The following is a 22,571-nucleotide window of genomic DNA, read 5'->3' on the forward strand; positions in this document are numbered from 1 at the left end:
ACCTATGAAACCTTTAGGACTGAGCAGTGCATGCTAAACTTATATAGTTTATCTTATCATTCAGTTTGTGACCTTAGTCCACTTTGAGTGTCCATTTCCAAAAACATTTTAGAGTAAAACAAACAAAAGAAAGCAAAGACAGTAACAGTTGTCCACTGCACCAGGTGTTTCTCATGCATTTTCTTAAACATGGCTGGTGAATATGTGTGACCAATGTGTCAGGTGAAGCATGCTGAAACATGTCGGCCTAAATGATAATCAGTTTGAAGGCGTTTTACTTTGTCATTACCGTACACCCATCATATAATGTATACGATATTCAGGTTTGTGGACACCTGAGCACATGTGGTCTTAAAGGTATATTTATACCCATCCTTAAAGATGTACTGTATACCAAAACAAGTACACCATGTACCAAGTGTGATATCAACCAGTAGCTCAAGTAATTAAACCCTTAGGGCTGAGCAGTGCATGCTAATCTTAAATATTTTATTCTGTGTGCTTAGTCTACCTTTATTTTTCTCGTTTTAGAGTAAAAAAAAAAGAACGCAACAGCAACAGTCTTCCTTTGCACCACATGTATATTCTCAATGAGACTCGTGACCAATGTGTCAGGTGATGCATGCTGATACATGTCCACCTAAATGATGATCAGTTTAGAGGCGTTGTACTTTGTCATCACCTGACATCAATCATACAGGTTTGTGGACATCTGAGCGCCAGTCCTGTATGTGGTCCTTCTTCAAACGGTTGCCACAAATTAGGAAGCACACAGTCATATAAAACCTATTTGTATGATGTCGCATTTCTGTAATTTCTGCTCAGTGGAACTAAGGGACCCCAAACCTGTTCCAGCATGACAATGCCTAGAGCTCCATGGAAACATGGTTTGACAAAGGTTAAAGTGGAAGAACCGGAGTAGCCAGCTCAAATCCAAGTCCATACCCCCACTGAACAGCTTTGGGATGAACTGGAATGTGAGACTGCAAACCAGGAATCCTATCTGGAAATCAGACCCTGGCCTTACTAATATTCCTGTGACGAAATAAGCACCAATCAAAATCTATTGTAAATCCTTCCCAGAGTGAACATTAACAGATGGATATTCAAAAAAAGAGTATGTATGAGTGTTAATGTTAGGTGTCCACAAACTTTTGGCTGTATAGCATAGCATGTGTATATTTATAGTGATGGAAAGGATGGAAAGAATTTAGTCCACAGACAAACCGTACTAACGTCACTGGCTAAGGCTACTATTATTCCGTCAATTTTTCTTAGTCACTGGTGTACTGTTGTGTTTGGTTCAACAAATATTCAAAATCACCATGCATTATGTTTTTATATAATAGGGGCTCACGCACACACACACACACACACACACACACACACACACACACACACACACACACACCCATTCCTCCCTTACGGCAATACAATAGTGTAATGTGGAAAAACTACACATTTATGCAGGGAATAGAATGTAGAAACACAAATGTATAGTATGGCAACTAGTCAGAATGTGAAGACTCTGCTTTAGCCTATTGCTGATGCACTAGGGCACTTTTTAATCTTTTTCTCATGAACCATGAGACCGACAGTCAGGCGTTTTAACAGGATTTTTTCTCACCTAAACCCACACAGGTAGCCATTTGGACCACAAATCTCTGTCCACTTTGAGCTCATTTGTCATTTGTTAATATGCAAAAGCTGGACACAAAAAAAAACAAAGCAAATTCTCCATATTACCAACAATTTAAAGTACCTAAACCAAGACTGAACTAAAATATGGGTACTTATTTGTCATTTTACAATTCAAAATTTCCTAGAACAGTAGTTTCTCTACGCCTACAAACTCCAAGTGAATTTGATTTTAATTGTTCTATCACTAACCTCGACCTTTCAGCAGCATCTCTTGTCTACCCTTAGGAGACTCGGTATCCATGAAGCAGCATAGGAATGGTTTGCTTCCTACCTGGAAGGTCGCTCATACCAGGTAACATGGAGGGGGTCCACATCTGCCCCACGCAGACTCTCCACTGGTGTCCCACAAGGCTCCATACTTGGTCCCCTCCTTTTCCCCCTTTTTACCCACTCTATTGGCAAAGTCATATATTCACATGTTTTTTTTTACCACTGCTATGCTGGTGACACTCAACTCATCTTTTCTTTTCCTCCCTCAGATACCACAGCTTCCACTCAGATCTCGGCATGCTTGACAGACATATCTTCATGGATGAGTGCTCATCAATTAAAACTCAACTCCAGCAAAACAGAACTGCTGGTCATCTCAGTTGATTCATCTCCAGGTAAAGATCTCTGAATACTCTGAACTCTTCATGACTCTCTGTTCCCCTCTTCAGCCACTGCTCGTAACCTTGGAGTAACTATGGACAATCAACCTTCTCCTCACATGCTGCTAATGTGGCTTGATTTTTGGCAATTTCTTCTCTACAACATCCAAAGGATTCGACCATTTCTGTCCAGACAGGTCGCCCAGGTGCGTGTTCAGTCTCTTGTCATTTCGAGACTGGACTACTGCAGCACTCTGTTGGCAGGTCTTTCTCTAAACCCTATTCGTCAACTGCAAATTATCTAAAACGCAGCTGCGTGACTTGTGTTCAATCTGCCCAAGTTCTCCCACACCACCCCACTGCTGCACTGCCACCACTGGCTTCCAGTAGCTGCACGTATCAGATTCAAAACACTGATGTTTGCCTACAAGGCCAAAAATGGACCAGCACCCTCTTACCTCAAAGACCTCATCACACCTTGCACCTTGAGCACTGCTCAACTGGTCCCACCTTCTCTCAGGGGAAGAGGTAAGTATAACTAAAGGCTCTTCAATGTTCTGGCACAGAGGTGGTGGAATAAACTTCCCCTAGATAAATGAACAGCGGAGTCCCTGGCTATCTTTAAGCGACAGGTGAAGACCTTCCTCTACCTGAAGCCTTTAAACTTACACTTTCCAAGTTTGGGTTCTTTAAAAAAAAAACTCAACAGAGTTGTAGGCTGATTTATCTTAAGTTTGTAATCTAGAGTACCAGTGTATATTTATTCATTGCTAAAGACTCAAAGCACTAATGTACATCACTCTGGACAAGGACGTCTGCTAAATGCCGTGAATGTAAATGTAAATGATTAACATATTGAGTGAGAAAATAACAAATCACACCACATTGGCCAACATAATACACCAACAAAAACGCAGTTCTACAGATAATATGATTTATATGTCTGATGTTTCTGTAACATTATGGTGCATGACAATAGGTTATATAATAAATAATACAATTTACAAATCATCATTTGGCAGCAGAAACAGGTTTACATTGCAAAAAACCTGATAATACATTACAAATTGTAACACATTTATGCTGCCCTATTGCATGTAGGGCTCGGAAATGAAATTATTTGGTTTTCTTTCAGCAGAACTAAAACGTTTGAACATTTCCATTCTTGTGTTACTGCACCGACATAAGCTTTCTAAATCAATTGGAAGAAATCAAATAACCGCTTGTTTCTTTTATACTGGCTGTATGTAGGTCTAATAATAAAATAACCCTGGCAGCTGTGTTTGTATTGAAGACATGTCAACACACACACACACACACACACACACACACACACACACACACACACGAAAATGTACTATTTACTGTGCTCAATCTAGCTATGTAATACTTCAAAATAATTTACAAAATGTTATTTATCACGACATACAAACGCAGTGTCACCCATTATATATTGAGTTAGTAGACTAAATTCACCTTTTAGACATGCTAACTCATGAACGCACATGGTTATCTGTTTAATCCATACTTTAACATAAAAGTCTGATGTGGGCATGAATAGAAATATAACATTAGCATAACTTGTTCTATGTAACACATGTAAGTATGTGAAATATTGAGAATTTGCTGCATATAAAATAAAAATATTGTTATGAACCATACAGATATTTAGGATGAGGGTTATGTTTACGGATGCATTTTTTGTTGTTGTTAGTTTCTGTTTTCTAGAGGTTTTTTTTTTTTAGAATGGAGGACTTTCATGGCTTTCGTCTTTCTGAGGTGCACCATGTTATACATTTAACATATTTGTAAACATTCACAAGTTGATTTATCATATGTAGCTTCTGCACCATTAAAGCAACATGGTATGCACCTGTTAAAATTGCACTTGAACTTTTTTCTTCATAGACTTCATTCACCTGGATTACACAATCTGAGATACACTTATGTCATGTTGACATCACTTTTTGGCATATAAAACAAAGTTTCAACATTGAGTATGTACAAAACTAATATCAAGCTCTGACTGGGTTAGCTAACCCGGAATGTCAAAAGCATTTCATGCAAATATCACGAGCATATTCCAGAACATTCAGCCATTTTTTTTAAGTAAATTTGTAGCTACTACACTAGCATATGTGTAATTACCACACAAGAATTGCAACAATTTTCACGGTTGAGAAAAATGTTGGGAAATTCTTGTTCGAGGCAATAATAATATGATGACACATATGATGACACTTATTGATGACACAATACTGACAATTTAAAATAGAAAAATACCCGCAATAAGAGCATGCAGATTAGTGCAATATGGTTTAAAATACATACAACATCCTTTCGATCAAAGCTACAGTATTTGGCCAAAGGTTTGTGGACACCTGACCAACACAGCCCAATCTGGCCTTGAATTATTCTAGTGGACTTTGTCCCAGATTTGCTGCTAAAACAAGCTTAATTTTTCTGGAAAGTCTGTGGGGATTTGTGCTCATCCTGCCAGAAGAGCATTAACCATTATAGCTCTGATGCCAAATGATGAAGCGTGTGCAGAGTTCCAGTTCATCGTAAAGATGAACCACACCATCATCTGGTGTTGAATCTTCCACACTAACCTCGGCAAACCATGTCTTTATTAAAGAGCTTGATTTTTGTACAGAGGTATTGTCATGCCGGAAATAATGCTGGAAATAATAATAATAACTTTTTTTTTATAGTTTCAATTATGGGACATCCTAATTTTACAGCATTCTAAATAACTAGGTGTTTGTGTCAAAAGTTTGCAGAAGATTCACATATGTGTTCCACATACCATTAGCCATATAGTGTAGATTCAGCACATTCAATATACTTGTACCTCAATCGAGAATGTCAATCACATTGCTCTTCAAGTCGAAATAAATATAAACAAACATTGCATGAGTGAGCTGCAGAATGAGGAAGACAGGTGTGATGTCCCGACAATGAGCCATGATCTCAGTCCTTTGACAGGCATCTTATATTTTAAAGACACTATACTTAAACAAATGAATATTGTTTTATCCTCAAAGTTGAGCAGTATTTAATGTAACCTTCTCAATCCATTTTATGAACCTGCTGACTCGAGTGTATACACCAGGATAGCTGGGGTTTCCACAGCCATGACCCCAGGAAATAATCCCAGTTAGTGTCCAGCGCCCGCCTTCACCCTGGCACACCAGTGGGCCACCACTGTCTCCCTGGCAACTGTCCACACGACGATGGTTTGACAGGCTTCCAGCACACAACATGCGGCCAGTGAAACGGCTGCCATAGCGTTTTTTGCACTTCCAGGATGGCAGCAAGGGAAGCCAGGCCTGCAGCAAAGTACGTGAATACTCAGAGTCTTAGAAAAAAACAACACAGAGAGAGAAGACAGATTATTCCCTCTATGCTGTATATTTTCAATTATTCACATAAGTCATAGACACAACTTAACTGAACTCAACTCAGGAGCTCAGATACCTGTTATTCCCCAGCCAGTGATGACACACGCAGCAGGCCTTTTCATCCTGTCCCCATGAGCAGGAAGGCAGGCAGCACTAGTGTGTGGGTTGAAAGCTACACAGTTTCCATCTGTGCCCTTCAGCCTCACCAAGGCAATGTCGTATTCCCAGCCCTGGCTGAGGTACTTTTTGTGTATGACAATGCGCTCTGGAGAAAGAGTGCGTTCAAAGTCGTCCCTTTCCTCTGTGTGATAGTCTCCCAGCCTCAAAACATATCGGGAGGGATCTGACCCAAATCTGAGGTAAAGATGGTGTGGTTAAAAAAATGTTAGTCTTACAAACAATTTCAACTATACTTTCCTGAAAGTTTCTTATTTAAAGCTATTTACAGAACTGCATACTAAGGACACTTAAGTCTGATCCTGTTTCTACACATTACCAAATGATTCGTTAATGAATTTCAGCAGTGACTGGTTAATCTGATAGCATTATATTCCTACACATCCACTCGATTATTTCAGTAACTGCTTCCAAATCAGGATCATGTTGGATGTTGATCTTATTAATCGAACACTGGCTGTGAGGCAGGAATATTTATTGTGAAAATGTTATTTATATGAAAAATGTTATACTATATAAATCCTACTAATAATCAACAACTTGTTCTTAAAGGATCACACTTGGATGGATAAATGAATGGACATAATGGCAAAAAAAAACTAGCCAAAAATTGACCTTTAGTACCTGAAAATAAATGTATAAGTACCACCTCTGTATGAAAAACAGAACGGAAGCTCCTGAAGAAACATTTAATGTTGCTGTGTCCTGGATCAATTCCAAAATCTAATCAATTCGTCTGCTGGTTACAATGACAATTAAGATACACTTATTTTTCCAAGATGTTTTCCTAAACTGGCTACTTTGAGGTTCTTCAAGATACATTGTGAATGATGCACCAGAAAATAAAAGTACAGTATTTAGTTGTATGTATTTCTATAGACAGACATGATATAGCTGCGGCATTTATATGTGAAACCACTAGATGTCTCCCTTTTACCTCTTAAAGCAATGAGCCGCAGTGACAATCCAGCAGGAGTTGATGAGAGTAGCGCCACACAGCGGATGGTTCCTTTTAGACTGAGACCTTAGCCAAAGAGATACCTGCCATGGCCAATCCCCTCTACAAAACAAGCACTTAGATTGTTAATGATCTAATTAACTACAACAAATAATAAGATATCATAAACTTTTTCTGGATGGCACAATTAAGACTATGGATTTGAGAAGTGGGACAGAAAGCGCACTACTGCGAAATCCTTTCACAGATAATGATAAAAAAAAATTATCTACAGTACATTACATCTATACCATTTTTGTCATATTGACCAATATCAACCCTTTTAGCAGGATATGTGGGCACATGATTGACCTCTATTGAATAAAATATATGCAGAAATACCAAAAACAAAATATTTACTTTGATCGAGAATAAGACATTAATTACAACACCTTCTTTTGACTATAAAATTATGGTAGGTAAGGCTTTAAAACTGAGTTACCGAAGTGACTTGTCTCCTCCAACAATCCTCCTCCTGCGGCGCTGTGTGTTGGGCCTTAGGCCGCATGACTGGGTTACTGTTATGCCGTCAGCTACTGGCTGGGACACATAATCACATATGACCCCTGCATCCTCACTGTGCCTGCAATTATGTTTGTCCGACCAGTCAGCTAAACACTCTCCCAGAGAGGACTCTGTACCCACACACCTCACATTGTTCAGATGGATTGGACCCTGGCCCGCTCCAAAATAGGCCATTGAGCGGGCTTTAGATACTCCACTGTTTGAAGAAAAAAAAGAAGGTTCAAGCTAATAAAATAAAGACAGAACATTCTCAACCTGTGATAAAGAAAATGACTACCAAGTTATACATCTAAAAACTTTCTTTCAGCTTCTCCCATTAGGGGTCACCACAGCGGATCATCCGCATGTTTGATTTGGTACATGTTTTTACGCTGGATGCCCTTCCTAACACAACCCTCCCCACTTATCAGGGGCTTGGGACCGGCACTAAGAGTGGCTGGGGTTGGTTCCCTGCCTGGGGATCGAACCCAGGCCGCAGCGGTGAGAGCGCCGCATCCTAACCACTAGACCACCAGGAATACTAAATTATACATCTAATCCTGAGAAATTGTCTGAATGGTACAGGTAACAAAACACAAGTATCTTATAATAAATACTAGCTATGCTATGCAGTGTTTCTGTTGTATTGTAAATGTACATGTGACTCACACAAGGCCCAGCTGTCTACACACTACTGCAGCATTGATGTCATTCCAGCCATCGTCACACACGCTGCCCCACTCGCCATTAATAAAGACTTCTACACGACCCTCTTTACGGCTCTCTCCATCCACCACGCGTACTAGGGGACCTGCAAGCACAGAAATAGAGGACTCATTCTTGAGTCCAAGATTTAGGACTCCTGTGTCTAATATTACTTGCTTTAATGTATATGATTGAAATCATTGCTGAGCTGTCAGGGGAATCATGGCAGAGGAGGTTCTTCCCTTTTAACATTTAAAAAAAAATTTTTATCTGGAAAGAGAAAGAAAGACAAAGAGACCTGGTGTTGGAATGAGGAAGTACAGGAAAGCATAAGGAGAAAGAGGTTGGCGATCAGCAGAAAGATGAGAAATGTAGGTAGGAGTACAAGGAGATATGGCAGCGGGTGAAGAGGGAGCAAGAAAAAGGCATATGAGGAGCTGTATGAGAACTTGGACACTAAGGTAGGAGAAAAGGATTTGTACTGAATGTCCAGGCAGAGAGAACGAGCTGGGAAGGATGCAGAGGAAGAGCACCACAGACGCATTATTTGCTTTGAAAATGTTGATAGAGAAGTATTGCATTGTGCATTGTGTGTTTGTGGATTTAGAGAAAGCGTACGACCAGGTGCCGAGAGAGGAGTTGTGGTATTGTATGAGGAAGTCAGGTGTGTCAGAGAAGTATGTGAGGGTGGTGCAGGACATGTATGAGGACAGTGTGACAGCAGTGAAGTGTGCAGTAGGAACGACAGACTGGTTCAAGATGGAGGTTGGACTTCATCAAGGATCAGCTCTGAGCCCTTTCTATACTATGATGTTTTCCGGATGATATTGTGATTTGTGGTGAGAGTAGGGAGCAGGTTAAGAAGAGCCTGGCGAGGTGAAGGTATGTGCCGGAGAGAAGGGGAATGAAAGTCAGTAGGAGTAAGACAGAGTACATGTGTGTAAATGAGAGGGAGGGCAGTGGAGTGATGCAGTTGCAGGGAGAAGAGGTGGAGAAGGTGGAGGAGTTCAGGTACCTGGGGTCAACAGTGCAAAGTAATGGAGAGTGTGTTAGAGAAGTGAAGAAAAGAGTGCAGGCAGGGTGGAGTGGGTGGAGAAGAGTGGCAGGAGTGATTTGTGATAGAAGAGTATCTGTAAGAGTGAAAGGGAAAGTTTATAGGACTGTGGTGAGACCTGCGATGTTGTTTGGTTTAGAGACAGTGGCATTGAGTAAAAGACAGGAGGCGGAGCTGGAGGTAGCAGAGCTGAAGATGTTGAGGTTTTCGTTGGGAGTGACAACGATGGACAGGATTAGAAACGAGTTTATAGACAGCGCATGTAGGACGTTTTGGGGACAAGGTGATGGAGGCGCGATTGAGATGGTTTGGACATGTGCAGAGGTGGGACATGGGGTATATCAGTAGGAGAATGCTGAGGATGGAGCCACCAGGAAGGAGGAAAAGAGGAAGACCAAGGAGGAGGTTTATGGATGTGGTGAGGGAAGACATGCAGGTAGGTGGTTTAAAAGAGGCAGATGTAGAGGACAGGGAAGTGTGGAGACGGATTATCCGCTGTGGCGAAAGAGCCGAAAGAAGAAGCAGAAGAAGAAGACTTTTTTTTAATAATGAAAACATGAAATATGGCATGCATTAGGGAGCCTTTATTAATAAAACCTTTTAACGTCTTGAGACAATTGTCTTACCTGGAGAATAGAAAATAAATATTTTACAAAACATTTTAAAACATTTCCATACTTTTTGCAGATCTGGAAGTAACTCACACCTAAACATAATTTGCCTACCCATCAGCCCCTGTGTTGCCCAATAATGGTTGGTTGTGGCTTTGTTGTATTATATTTACTGTCCAGGTAAAAGTGTGTTGTCTGGTTGCTTGTACTGAAAGGTGCCTTACACCTTATTTTTGTGTTCAGTGAAAGACTAGTGATTTTTGTTACTAGTGATTTTGTTTGTTGATATTTTGCAATCAGAAATGTTTCTAAGTACCAATAACCAATAACCCCATTATAAAGAAATCCTTAAGTAGTCCAGAAGGTTACCCGAGACTAGAGGAACTGCAGTGATGTCATCAATATTTCCTCCTCTCTCACAGCGTATGGCCACATCTTCACTGTGGGAGCAGTCATGGCGTCCCCACTCTGCATGGCTGCACTCCAACAGGGAGCTCTCTCCCCCCTCACACTTTACTTCATCCAACAGAATAAGCCCCATGCCTTCCCCATATGCACCATCTGGAGCTATTTCTGCATGTCCTCTGTTGAACAAAAGGCTCCATTACTGTAGTTCTTATCAAAGTAAAAAAAAAGTTTTGTGTTATAAAAAAAGTTTTTTTAGGGTGGAGAATGGTCAAACATTGAATGTCTTTATTGAATTATGGTAATACAATAAACTACAAATTATGCTCACTAGATGTCTATAATCTTTACAGTTTACATCCATTCCAAATGTGAATCAACTTCACTTGCAAACCTACAGTCACATTAGCAGTGAAAAGGTGATAAATGACCATTCATTTTCTGTAGGTATATGAAACGGATACAGAGCCATAAAACAAAAGCTTGGAGGTACAAAGATCATTGGTGTCTGTGGTGAAGCCAAAAGAATGAGTTAACCTGTAATCGGATGGGCAATGTACATACAAGGCAATAACAGTAGGGGGCGATAAACACTCAAGAGTCAAACTACAAGGACATAATTAACTCGTTGCTTGCTATTTTGAACATAAATGAGTCCAGTAAACTAATAATAATAAAAAAAAATTAATTGTGATGACCAGTGCTTTGGATTTTTTTTTCTGAGTAAAGATCTGAATAATGAATAATGCCCACCTGAAACCAAGCTGCCGACATACCACTAGGGCATGTTGCTCAGTCCAGTTGTCATCACAGACTGTACCCCATTCTCCAGCATGGTACACCTCCAAACGTCCTTCCCATGGAAGAGCCGCTCCAACCAGACGCACCGCTCCATCTATAATACAGTTTATAATGCATCTCAGTTTTTACAGCTGTGTCTTCACTTGTCAGTTCTTTGTATTCAGTTATATGTCAATCTGTTATCCATGTGTTGAAGGTTTGTATTGAAGTGGTTTCCAGCACGGGTGTTTTTACAGATGAAAACTATTATTTAGCATATGAAGAATTTGACTAATAGCTGACAGTAGCTGAAACTCCATGACTGACGCTGAAGTTTATGAATAGACAGCTCTGAATGTTGGTAAGAAGCATATAGAAGTCTAACTTCCCTTTTATAACAAAATAAATATTGGAAATAATACATTTACCCTGATAACCCCCTTACACACATTTGCATATCCGTCAATTAATTGTAATTATCTTACAAGTCGATTTTGTTTAATGTACATTGTTTTATCTTATGTAAGTTATTTAATATTTGATTTAAATAATATGTTAATATGTTTATTATTAAAGTTTTAATCTTTTTGTCAACTGGTAGCATGAAAAAGACCACAATTATAGTAGGAGGCCCTATGGTATAATATATTTCTACACACTCACAGTGCCTTTGTTTCATTTGATTTTGTTTGTGTTTACCTGTATAAGGGTTACAGGAGACTCCAGCATCCTCCATGTGGTCACAGTTGTGCTGACCCCAGGGTGTGTGATGACACTCCTCCAGAGAGAGTTCATTTCCTGTACACTGTACACCGTCCAGCAGAATGGGCCCGACCCCCGGGCCAAAATGAGACCAAGTCCATGCCTTTGGAACACCACTGTATTTACCAATACAAAACAATGTATTACTTGAAAATCATCCATGACCAGTTTAAGATGCACTGAAAAATTTAAAGCAACTTCATAAATGTTATTATAGAATTAGAATTATAGAAAAAACAAATATACAGTCATTTATAGAATAACATTAAGACTGTGTGTGTTTGTGTGTGTTTATGTGTGTGTGTGTGTGTGTGTGTGTGTGTGTGTGTGTGTGTGTGTGTGTAAAGCTAAAGAGCCTTGGTGCTTAGTAAGTAAGGGGAAACTGACAGCATCAGTGATTCACTCTCTCCATCATTCATTTAATACAAGCTTCCACCTACAAGCAATTAATCATTCATGACGGGGTCTGTTTCATTAATATTAAAATATTTCACTCACACTGGGGGTGTGTGGCCGTTTTAATGATGAAATAACACCATCTCAGTGCTCTGATGTCATTACATTACACAAAACAACATACAGTGGAAAAAACACACCTCAGGTAAAATATATTTTTGAAATATATGGAACATAAACAATTAAATCAAGACAAATCATGACAGCAACCAACATAATTTAAGTGAAAAAAAAAAAAAAAAAGGAAAAAAAAAAAAGAAAAACATGGCTGAATGGGTGTGTCATCCTTTTATAATGGACCACATGTTGGGAATGAAACATTTAAGATATAATAAGATAAGATAAGATAAGATATACCTTTATTCATCTTGAAGTCTTTAAGTGATTCTAATTAACAGCAAATAAAAATATGCAGTTTCTTTCAAATGATTTTCGATATTTTTTTCGTTTCATCTGATTTCTGAGTGCTCCATTACAAGCAAAAGATGCTTTAACAAATTAGTCGTTAGGGGGTTTGTATACTTGTATATACACAGCCAAATGTTGTAATGTTCTGATTTGTTTTTCAATTACATTTTCTATATAACATCAAAGCTTTTAATAGTCCATCTATTCATATACAGTATACTATGTGTACAGTATATATATAATATGAACTGATAACTTAGCAATCCTAAAGTTCTAGAGACAGTTTAACACCTGCTATATTGGAAATTATTCTGAAATATTAAATCATTGCTCCTTACCCAAATCCGAGCTGTCGACAGACCACCTCTGCATCAATGTCATCCCATTTATCATCACAGATCGTGCCCCATTGGCCGTTATGATACACTTCCACTCGTCCCTCAAAGTCCTCCTGGCCTCCCACTAGCCTCAAGGGAGTGCCAGTTCCTAAAACAGAGAATAAAACAATAAATGCACCTACTGAAAGATTTTAATACGCTGGGAACTTGGAGAGTACAAAAAATGTGATTTATCTGGCTTCTCTAAAGCATCATGTAAATAAACATAAATCTATAATAATCTGCCTCTACAAAAACATACAGACTAGGGTGTGGTTCTGAAACTGTTTAGTGACACAAATATCCATATCTGTATTTGTTTTTTTATTTCAACCCAAAGTGGTTTTTGGCTTTTCACATCAAACTCATATAAGGAGAGATTTTTCATCCCACATACAGATTTTTTACTTTTGTTTGTTTATTATTTTGATAGATTTGTTACTAATAGTTTATCCTTTTTCCCAAAATGTGAACAAACTCGTAGACTAATTTAAACTATTCTTATTTTCTAAGGACATTTTTATATCAATAATAATGAATGTGGCCTCATTCAGGTTCATAGGACATTTTTATAGCAATAATATTGAATGTGGCTTCATTCAGGCTCTCATTTGCATAACAAAAAAACCCTTACACCACTTTTTTGTCTTTTGTTCTTTTCATACCTCTAGTTTTAACTTAATGTCATGTGAACAATTCTTGCAGAAAAATAACAAACAAAAAACCTACTTCTATCCAATCTGTATTTGTATCTCATCAGAAGACAAGAACACATCTTGAGCAAGGCCAATAAACCCTCTGCTGCTCCATTGTATAGATATCATTATTGTTTAGTCACTCTGAATAAGGGCATCTGCCAAATGCCATAATGCAAAATATCTGTTAAATAATATCTTTGAATTCATGAATTCATAAATTTATAACAATATATTTGTAATCAATTACATTCCCACATTCACACGGTAGACAATACGTAAGTAGGGTCTTTCTTTAGTGTCCTGGTGAAAGCAATGAAAGTGAAATGATGTAATGTGTAATACTGTGCTCCTGAAAATTAATTTAAAATACATTTGAGACAATTTTATTAACCAGTGAGATTCTGAAACCTACTTTCAGATCGATCAAAAGAGCAATCATGTGACTAAATTCATGAAACGAATACTATCCTTCTATTTCAGGGTTATTGAATCTCTAATGTGGCTTTAGAAATATCAATATGAAGAAAAACCATTTTACCTTCAGGTGCAGCACACACCACTCCAGCTTCATTTCCATGATTACAGTCACCAGAGACAAACTTCCTGCCCCGACAGTCTAACAAAGACTTCTCGTTGCCACGACAGCCAAGTCGCTCGTAATGAAAAAGTCCAGAGCCAGGACCAAAGTAGGAGTGCCGGAGTGCAGTACCAATTTCACTACACATCAAAATACATCAGTTCTCACATTTTTCTTTCACATATTGCAAAAGTTTGCCATACAATAATAATAAAAATGTAAAGGCTCGTACCCATGGCCCAGCTGTCGACAGATGACACTTGCATCTCGGTCAGTCAGGTGTGTGTCACACACTGTCCCCCACTGGCCATTCAGGTAAACTTCTAGACGACCACTCTTATTAGTTCTTCCTCCCATCAACCTGGCTGCACCTACAAGTACAAACATATAAGGGGTGCTTAAATGTAATCTAATGTTTCTATGCTGATAACACGAGACACATAGTGCACGCAAAACCATCTGTCATTATGGCAAGATAATTGCCTAGAAAGTTACCTTTATTCTTTGTATTAATGCCATGCAGCATACAAAAGAGGTGAAATTTAAGCTTGGCAAGTTAATGAAGACAAGTACATACAGAGACCACATACACACACAGAGCCACACATACAAATTTATCCCCTAAATCTGTGATTGTAAAAAGTGTTATGACTCCGAAAGGCAAAGTTAAATAGAGGCAGACAGAGATAATTACTGCAAACATGAGGAAGCATCAGTACCACAATGCTCAACATTAGCACTGCCACAGGCTAAAAGGTGATGTATGACAAGTCACACAAAGACAGGTAAACCACTAATGATCTACCAAATGATTCCAGAGTCACAAAGACAACACACAAAGCAGAAGACAGCCAAAAATGTACTAACATGACAGATACAGAGGATGAAAAACATAGCTGCAAGATATAAAACACAATTAATGGAGAGGATGTTTGTCATATTTAAAGTGAAATGCTCTTTCATAAAGCTTCACCACCACTGTAGCTTTACATGTCTGCTTTAACTTCATGGTGGCCTGAATTTTAGCAGTGCTTTAGACTAATACTGTATTAACAAAATGTTATGGATAGTCCGGGAGTAATTAGTAAGATTAGACTAGGGCTAATAATTGATGTTTGAATAATGGAGATTTCACAAGGGGCCAATGGAAGCAAATGGGTAGATTTGCAATGGCGCTTTATACTTGTCACATGTACTTTACAGCAAAGTGAAATTCTTTCTTCACATATCTCAGTGATGTTAGGAGGGTCAGCCAAGTTATAGCCCCCCGTCGTGCACTGATGGTTGAGGGCCTTGCTCAGGGGCCCCAGGGGTGTCAGCTTGGTGATGCTGGGGCTTGAACCCTGACCTTTTGATCAGTAACCCAGATCCTTAAACACTGATCTACACCCCCAACACACCTGATGCATGTGAGTGAAGTTAAACTGGGGTAAATTGTAATTGGTTAGACTGAGACCAAACTAAACAACTGAAGAGTTTAGGTACAGGCCAAATAAAAGTACAGGCAAAATAAAAAAAACTGACTCAAGAAGCTGGAATAGTTCTAAGTTTACTAACAAAGCTCATGGTAAATGTAGGTTTGAAGAGGAACATTGTCATCCAAAAGCTTTTAATATTACAGTACTAAAATCTAGCCTTTAATCTGTAACAATTTGTTGTCAACATTGTTTTAAAAAATAATCCATGGTTGCTTTTTGCATATACAACCTTCAGATCGGGAGCCTCACCCTGGTGGCAGTTGCAGTAAGCCCAGGCAATGGCTCCAGAGTGCTGTCTGAAGAAACACCAGGGCTGAGACTCACGGTCAGGGTTTCTGCAGTAGCTATGATCTCCAAGCCCTCTACCTGGGTACTGCAGCATGTAGTCAGGGAACTCGGTCCATTTCAGACAGGGAAAGCCTGAATCTGTCTGCCCCATGGAGCCATTGTAATAACCAAGTACTGCAAAACCCTCGAAGCAGGACAGAGGACCTAAAGGAATTGAAAAAACATGTGTGTTCATGCACATGGAAATTAATAGCCATGAGAGACAATCAAGTCACATAGTTCTGTTTTACTTTACTTGAAGCTGAGTACTCAATATTATGTGTGTGACCAATTTGCTCATCTGCTCAGGATGTTGATCCTAGTAGCTTTCTAGTTTTTCCTGGCTGTTTGTCCTTCATTTTCCATATTCTGTCTAGACATTGAGACACTGGACTATGAGTCATTCTAATGACTGCAGCACTGCACCAAAGGAATTTCTTTTCACATAGCACTTTGGCCTTTTAGGAAAATCTTGGCTCTAGGTGAATATTATGTACAGGACGATTCTCTCATAAATGTAATGTGAAACAGGCTACCACTAATACAATAATAATGACAGTTTCCATAGTTGAGCCCCAGTGTGGCCCAGCATCACTTAATACAACATTTGGCTCCTATCAACAACATTCCTGGGAGAAAGCACTGCTTTTTATTGGTTGTATACACCAGCAATGTTTTCATGCTGCTCACCTTAGTTTATTACTTTTCCACAACTTAGGTAAAAAAAATCCCTACAGCACAGTTGAGGGGAGACCTCCAGGAAAACGACCTACCTCACCCAATTTGGCAGCAACATAGCTCTTAAAATGTTAGATGTGAATATGGATGTAGCTGTCGTGCTATATAGTGTGGAAGAAAGCCAGTAGCAACACTTTACCTTGGACTAGATCCATATGTACACGGCCAATAATGAATATCAATATTATACAACTGAAATGCTATAAAACCAGCGGACAACGTGAAACACAGTTAATTCTGTAATCAGTAATGTTTAATTATACTTTCCTGTCAAAGGTAGTAGTGGACAATTTTCCACCAAGGATATAATCAATCAAGGTAAGTGTTCTCAGCCAGGTTTAGCAGTGGTTTAACACGTGGGAATAAAGCAGGATCAACACAGCAACTTTTCTCTAATAAACCCCTTGGAGGGATTCCCAACTATTTATGCTCGCAGTGGAAAATTATACAAATGATAGAAAGTGCTCCCTCTGAATTATACAGATGAAGCAGTTTCAGATCATGTGGGAGCAAGCATTGCAGGTTTAAGCATGTGCTTTTAAATCTTCACCTATCCAGTACTGAGTCTGTTCCTGTCCTTGCCTGCCAAACTTTCTTTGACATTTGCTAAATAAGAACCTAATGTAGGACATTGTTAGATTGACGTTTAGCTTAAAGAAACAACAAGTCTTTGCCGTCTTTTGCCGTCTTTACTTCAGCTAGGCTTCACAATTTCTATTGACAAATCAACTGTGAATAGAAAATCAGTAGGTATCTTTAATTATATTCCATTAAATATAACCTAGTAAGAACAAACAAACAGCATGAAAGTATACATAGGTTTATTAATAAATCCATGTAAATAAAACAGCCAGCCTAGGCTTGTAACTAGCATTACATTCACTCAGTGAAAACATTATGCATGGTGAAAAAAGTACATCATGTGTTTAACACAGGACACCCCCCCTACACCACACACTGTTCTCACTTGGAACGAGAAAACCAGTAATATAATGCATGTGAGAAAGCCTCTAATCCATCTAATCTGCCATAAGAGATTGATTAAATCCACTTTGTAAATTGTGTTAATTCCCAGTGTGACTACCATTATTTAAAACTAACTCTGAGTGAAACAACCAGAAAACACTGACCCTATCACAGAAAGATCACAAGTGAATCTGGAGCTTAGATCCAGCCTTCAAGCTCTGAGCACAATATGGAAATTACACTTTGGATTGGACACCAGTTCATGCCCTATACATTAATTCAAGCCTAGGGCTAAACTAGCATGTTTTGGGGAGGATGAGCAAAACCAGAGCATTTTGTGGTTCAAAAGGGGCTGTAACAAGACAACACTTTCCTCTGCAACATTATGCAGCTATTTTGTTACAGTTTTTGGAAAACACAAAATTACACAGTAGAAATCAGAGTTAACAAAGAGAAGTAGATTTAACAAAAACTGTATGACGCATAATATTCACTTGTCAACGAACTTCCTTTGATTGTTTTGGCTAAATGTACAAATGCTTTATGAACAGTATAAAAATTCATGTTGAAACAGTAGGAGAGTATAATATAAGGCAGAACACCAACCTGGAGCATGTACTTTCTCATAACGTGCTTTTATGTGGAGAATTTTTTGCATGCCCAGCCCAATCCAAGTTTATTATTTCAGTAATCTGCAGGTTTTTCTTGCACATGTTCAATCATAAAACCTTCCACACTGCTCATATCTTTATGAAGCAAACATCTGGCTAAAATGTCCATTCTAATTTTCACAATGAACTGGAAGCATGCATGAGGAATCATGTACAGTTCCAGCTTGAGCAAAAGTGAGTACACACTGAAAAAGAAAAGGTACCAGAATGCACCCCTAGTGATAGAAATGCGCACAGAACATCAGTAAAATGCTACGGAAATGTATCAGGATGTCATTTTAAACCACACTAGGACACAAGGTACATTTCTATAACTACGGGTGCATACATGTTCTTTTAGAGGTACAAACAAAAAGGTACAAAAATGAACCAATGTCCAGAGGTACATTGATGTACCCTGCTACGGTAGAGCTGGAGCAACAAAGCATTTGTACTCTTTTATTTTTGTACTCTTGATTTTTCTGTGTGTAGGGTGCAGGATGGAGACACTGGAAAAAAGATTTCAGCATCCAGCAGTAACTGAGGAGAAGGCTTGTGGTGAAGATCATATGATACAAATGTAATCACATTCCAATAATTACATAGGCCATTGTCATTCAGCAATTTTTTTGTGCAGGTCCAATTACATGTGCGTTTCGAATATTGTGTTTCTTTTATTAACACAACATTCTTTATTGTTTTGCTGTAGGGAAATTTGATGTTAGAAGCTCTGCGATTTCTCTCTTCTTAATGACAAAGCAAGCACTACTGGCATGGCAGAGATCATTTTTCGCATTTAATACACTTCAAATCACATCATATTAGCACATAAGTCTCAATCATGAGATGGTGCATGTTAAATACGGGTTTGATTCCCAATATAAAATATGATAAAATCCAATCTTTCTTAATACTTAGTTGGTAGCAAGCAGCACTGTCTCAGGATTGTTAATGCAAGTTGTATGGAAATACAGAGACATACCTGAACTCTGCACAGTGTCCAAGTGGCCATCTTTCTGTGCAACCTTTGAATATAAAAGTAATGTTAGGATTATTTTCTTAAGTGTAATCTTAGTAATTAAAAAACTTAAATACTACAACTATGTTAGAGTGGGAGGTAACCATCATGTAGCACATAACTTAAATACAGCAATTGTAGCTCAGCTGTTCTTTTTAACATTAAATAAAAAAAATATACAGAATTGTGTTGCACTGTTTGCACAACGTTGCACAAGATGCACTTTATGTTGCTATGACAACTTACTTTAATCCTTAGCTCTGTGATCTGTTATGTAGCTCTATGTTGTTTTATGTGGCACCAGGGTTCTGGAGAAATGTTGTCTCATTTCACAGTGAACTGCATCAACTATATAGGGTTGGAATGACAATAAAAGCTTCTTGACTTGACTTGACCATGAGGCATTAATCACCTTCTGGTTATGTTTGTCTTGCATATGCATGCTGTTTTACAACAGAAACCTGTCTTGTATATCCATGTTTCTTAATGTATATTATAGTGGTTTTATTTATTATATAGTTGTAAAATGGTGCCTATTACAATCATGCTCTTATAAGAAGATCTAAATATCCTGAGACTCATGTTTAATGAACATAAATAAAATTTTAGCTAACGGTCAATGCAATTTAGTTGCATTACAAAGTTCTATTAATCTGATGTGAAATGTTTCTGTAGGAAAATAATCTCTAAAAGCTGCACTAATTAAATGCGATGGCACGTAACTTTTTAACAAGGCTTATATTTACAAGTTGTATTAAATAATTGTGCTGCATTAATAAAGGGGACTGTTTTTTTACACTTAATGGAAAACCTCTTGCAGTATAGAGCTGGAATTAACTGTGTAGTTAAGTATGTAGTGCAGAGGTTCTTTAAAGAGTTTGTAGCCAAACCTTTATTCAACTGCAAACTCCACAAACTCCTTCAGGAAATATTTATTTCCGGAACATTGTTTAAATGTGTACAAATATATGGTAATTATATTCAAATATTTGGCTAACTGGAGCCCTAAAGCTTTCTATTCTTCAGCTGCCCACTGACATCACATGCATCCAAAATGACAATACCCAATCAATCAATCAACAAATCAACCAACCAGCCAACCAACCAATCAATTAACCCACCAATCAAATAACTATTAGAAAGTAGCAATAAATATAAAAACCTGATAGTGATGAATTGTAATTATTAAACAAACAAACAGACAAATAAAAAAAAACTAAAAAAAAAACTACCATGACTCTACTGCTCCTTGGATAATCACTGATTTAGTGGATATTAATAAAAATTTTTACAAATTACTAATAATAATATATGGGCTATAATAATAAAAATAATTATTATTATTTGTATTATTATTATTATTATTATTATTATTATTGTTGTTATTTCTTGTAATGGTGCAGTATAAGTAAAACATGGTGATTTGAAACTCGCTTTACCCTTATCAGTGTCATCGTGGATTTGGAGCGTATTGGGGAACACTGAGTGAGGAGCAGGTATACACCCTGAATGGGATTCCATTTTATTGCAGTGCATGATGCAAACACACATTTATACCTGGGGCAATTGATTCTAGTCAATTGCCCCTGGTTGTTGGGGGAAACTGGAAAACATAGCTGAAGCCCATGTGGAAGCAAAGAGAACAAAACAGAAAAAAGCGCCAGATAAAAACCTGGGACTCTGAAACTGTGAGGCTGTTCTCTGCACTGATAATAATAATATTAATAATAATAATAATAATAATAATAATAATAATATTTTTATTTATATATATATATATATATATATATATATATATATATATATATATATATATATATATATATATAAAGTAGCAGAAACTATTTGTATTCTGTTGATTATCCATAACTTAATAAACACATTTATCACAAGCTCGGTATAGTTGTGGTTCACATGTAATCTTTCGGTGACTCATCACTAACACTCATAAAACCCTTCATAATTGTTTTCATTATCATATCCAACAACAGTGCTCTGAAACACAGCTGTAAGACAGGGAATGGTTTCGGTTACTTACTTGTCCCGAAGCAAAAAACAAGAAACATCCGAGTATAAGAGGCAGGAGAGCGCCGGTGGCCATGGTGTCCTGTCAGAGTCGGCGGTGTGAGCACCTCTTTCCCATCCCTCTGTACGCTCACTAATACCTCAAACACCACAGTACCCAGTACCAACACACAGCACAAGCCCAGCTGGGTGTCCTTCAGAATCCACAGTTCAGGACGTCCTGCTGCTCCTGCACGCGAAGCGCGTTATGGATCCATGCGCTCCACGCACTCCTTATGAAACAAAACAGTTTTATTTGAGAAAAGCCAGCAAAGAAAATTCATCCGTAAAGCGTCCTTCTCATAATGCATCTGTGGACTGGAGTGTGGAAACGCAAGTAAGACACGGAGCCGCTCTCTGAGACTGACAGGGAAAATAGGCGAGGTTCAGACGCAGGCACACGTCCCTCCTTCTCCATGAGATCACGCAGTTTTCTTCACAGGTGAGATCACCTATTCTGCCTTTCTTTCTCTTCTTCAACCGACCATAACAGAACACAGGGCAAGTTGATAGACAGATCCAACTGGAGACCAGACACTATACAGTATATTACACCTGATCTGAAACTGAAACTTTTTTAAAAAAATTTTTTGAATATTATTAGATACTTTGCTAGGAAAAACAATTAGCTGCTATTTTATGGAAAACATCTGGATGCACCCTACATTCAATTACAATAGAGATATACAAAGCCACCTGTTCTTTCATTAATTCATCTGAACTGGTCAGGATTGGGTGGATCCAGAGCCTGTGCAGCCTGAGATGTGAATAAACCCTGTATAAGAGACTAATTCATTACATATGTACACCTAAGGGCACATTATCATAGCTGATCCACCTACTGGCATGTTTTTTGAGAGGTGGGAGGAGACCAACAAACCAAGAGGAAAACCGATATGAGCACAGGTTGGAAAATTGGTTATACAGTGTAAACAAATATTTTTTGAAGTGAAGGGCGGTGATAATACAACTACATTAGGATAGTGTTAAGGTTTTACCCATAGTATACTTTACTGGCAACTTCATTATACACACTCACCTTACAGATCCAACATGGATTTGTCCAGATAAAAACTCCTACTCATATTATTTTATGGGTTAATTGTCCTCTAGGCTTTCATAAT

General features: G+C 38.2%; 1 protein-coding gene across 2 annotated transcripts; it reads right to left on the reverse strand.

Moving 5' to 3' along the window:
• Positions 1 to 2,763: 2,763 nt before the first annotated feature.
• Positions 2,764 to 22,166, reverse strand: si:ch211-51a6.2 (neurotrypsin). Of its 2 annotated transcripts, none has more exons than XM_046862208.1 (14): positions 21,422 to 22,148; positions 19,348 to 19,390; positions 15,934 to 16,176; positions 14,439 to 14,577; positions 14,168 to 14,346; positions 12,893 to 13,040; positions 11,628 to 11,806; positions 10,902 to 11,043; positions 10,113 to 10,327; positions 8,043 to 8,184; positions 7,312 to 7,590; positions 6,810 to 6,932; positions 5,772 to 6,049; positions 2,764 to 5,652 (listed from the first exon to the last, which is right to left on the reverse strand). In XM_046862208.1, the coding sequence occupies exons 1-14, from the start codon at positions 21,482 to 21,484 to the stop codon at positions 5,333 to 5,335; spliced, it is 2,493 nt and encodes an 830-aa protein (XP_046718164.1). In that variant the 5' UTR covers positions 21,485 to 22,148; the 3' UTR covers positions 2,764 to 5,332. The 2 variants fall into 2 exon arrangements, with proteins under 2 accessions (XP_046718164.1, XP_046718174.1); XM_046862218.1 differs by having other exon boundaries at positions 5,350 to 5,623; positions 21,422 to 22,166.
• Between the last annotated feature and the right edge of the window lie 405 nt (positions 22,167 to 22,571).

This window comes from Silurus meridionalis, chromosome 2 (genome assembly GCF_014805685.1).
Source record: "Silurus meridionalis isolate SWU-2019-XX chromosome 2, ASM1480568v1, whole genome shotgun sequence".
Lineage (NCBI taxonomy): Eukaryota > Metazoa > Chordata > Actinopteri > Siluriformes > Siluridae > Silurus > Silurus meridionalis.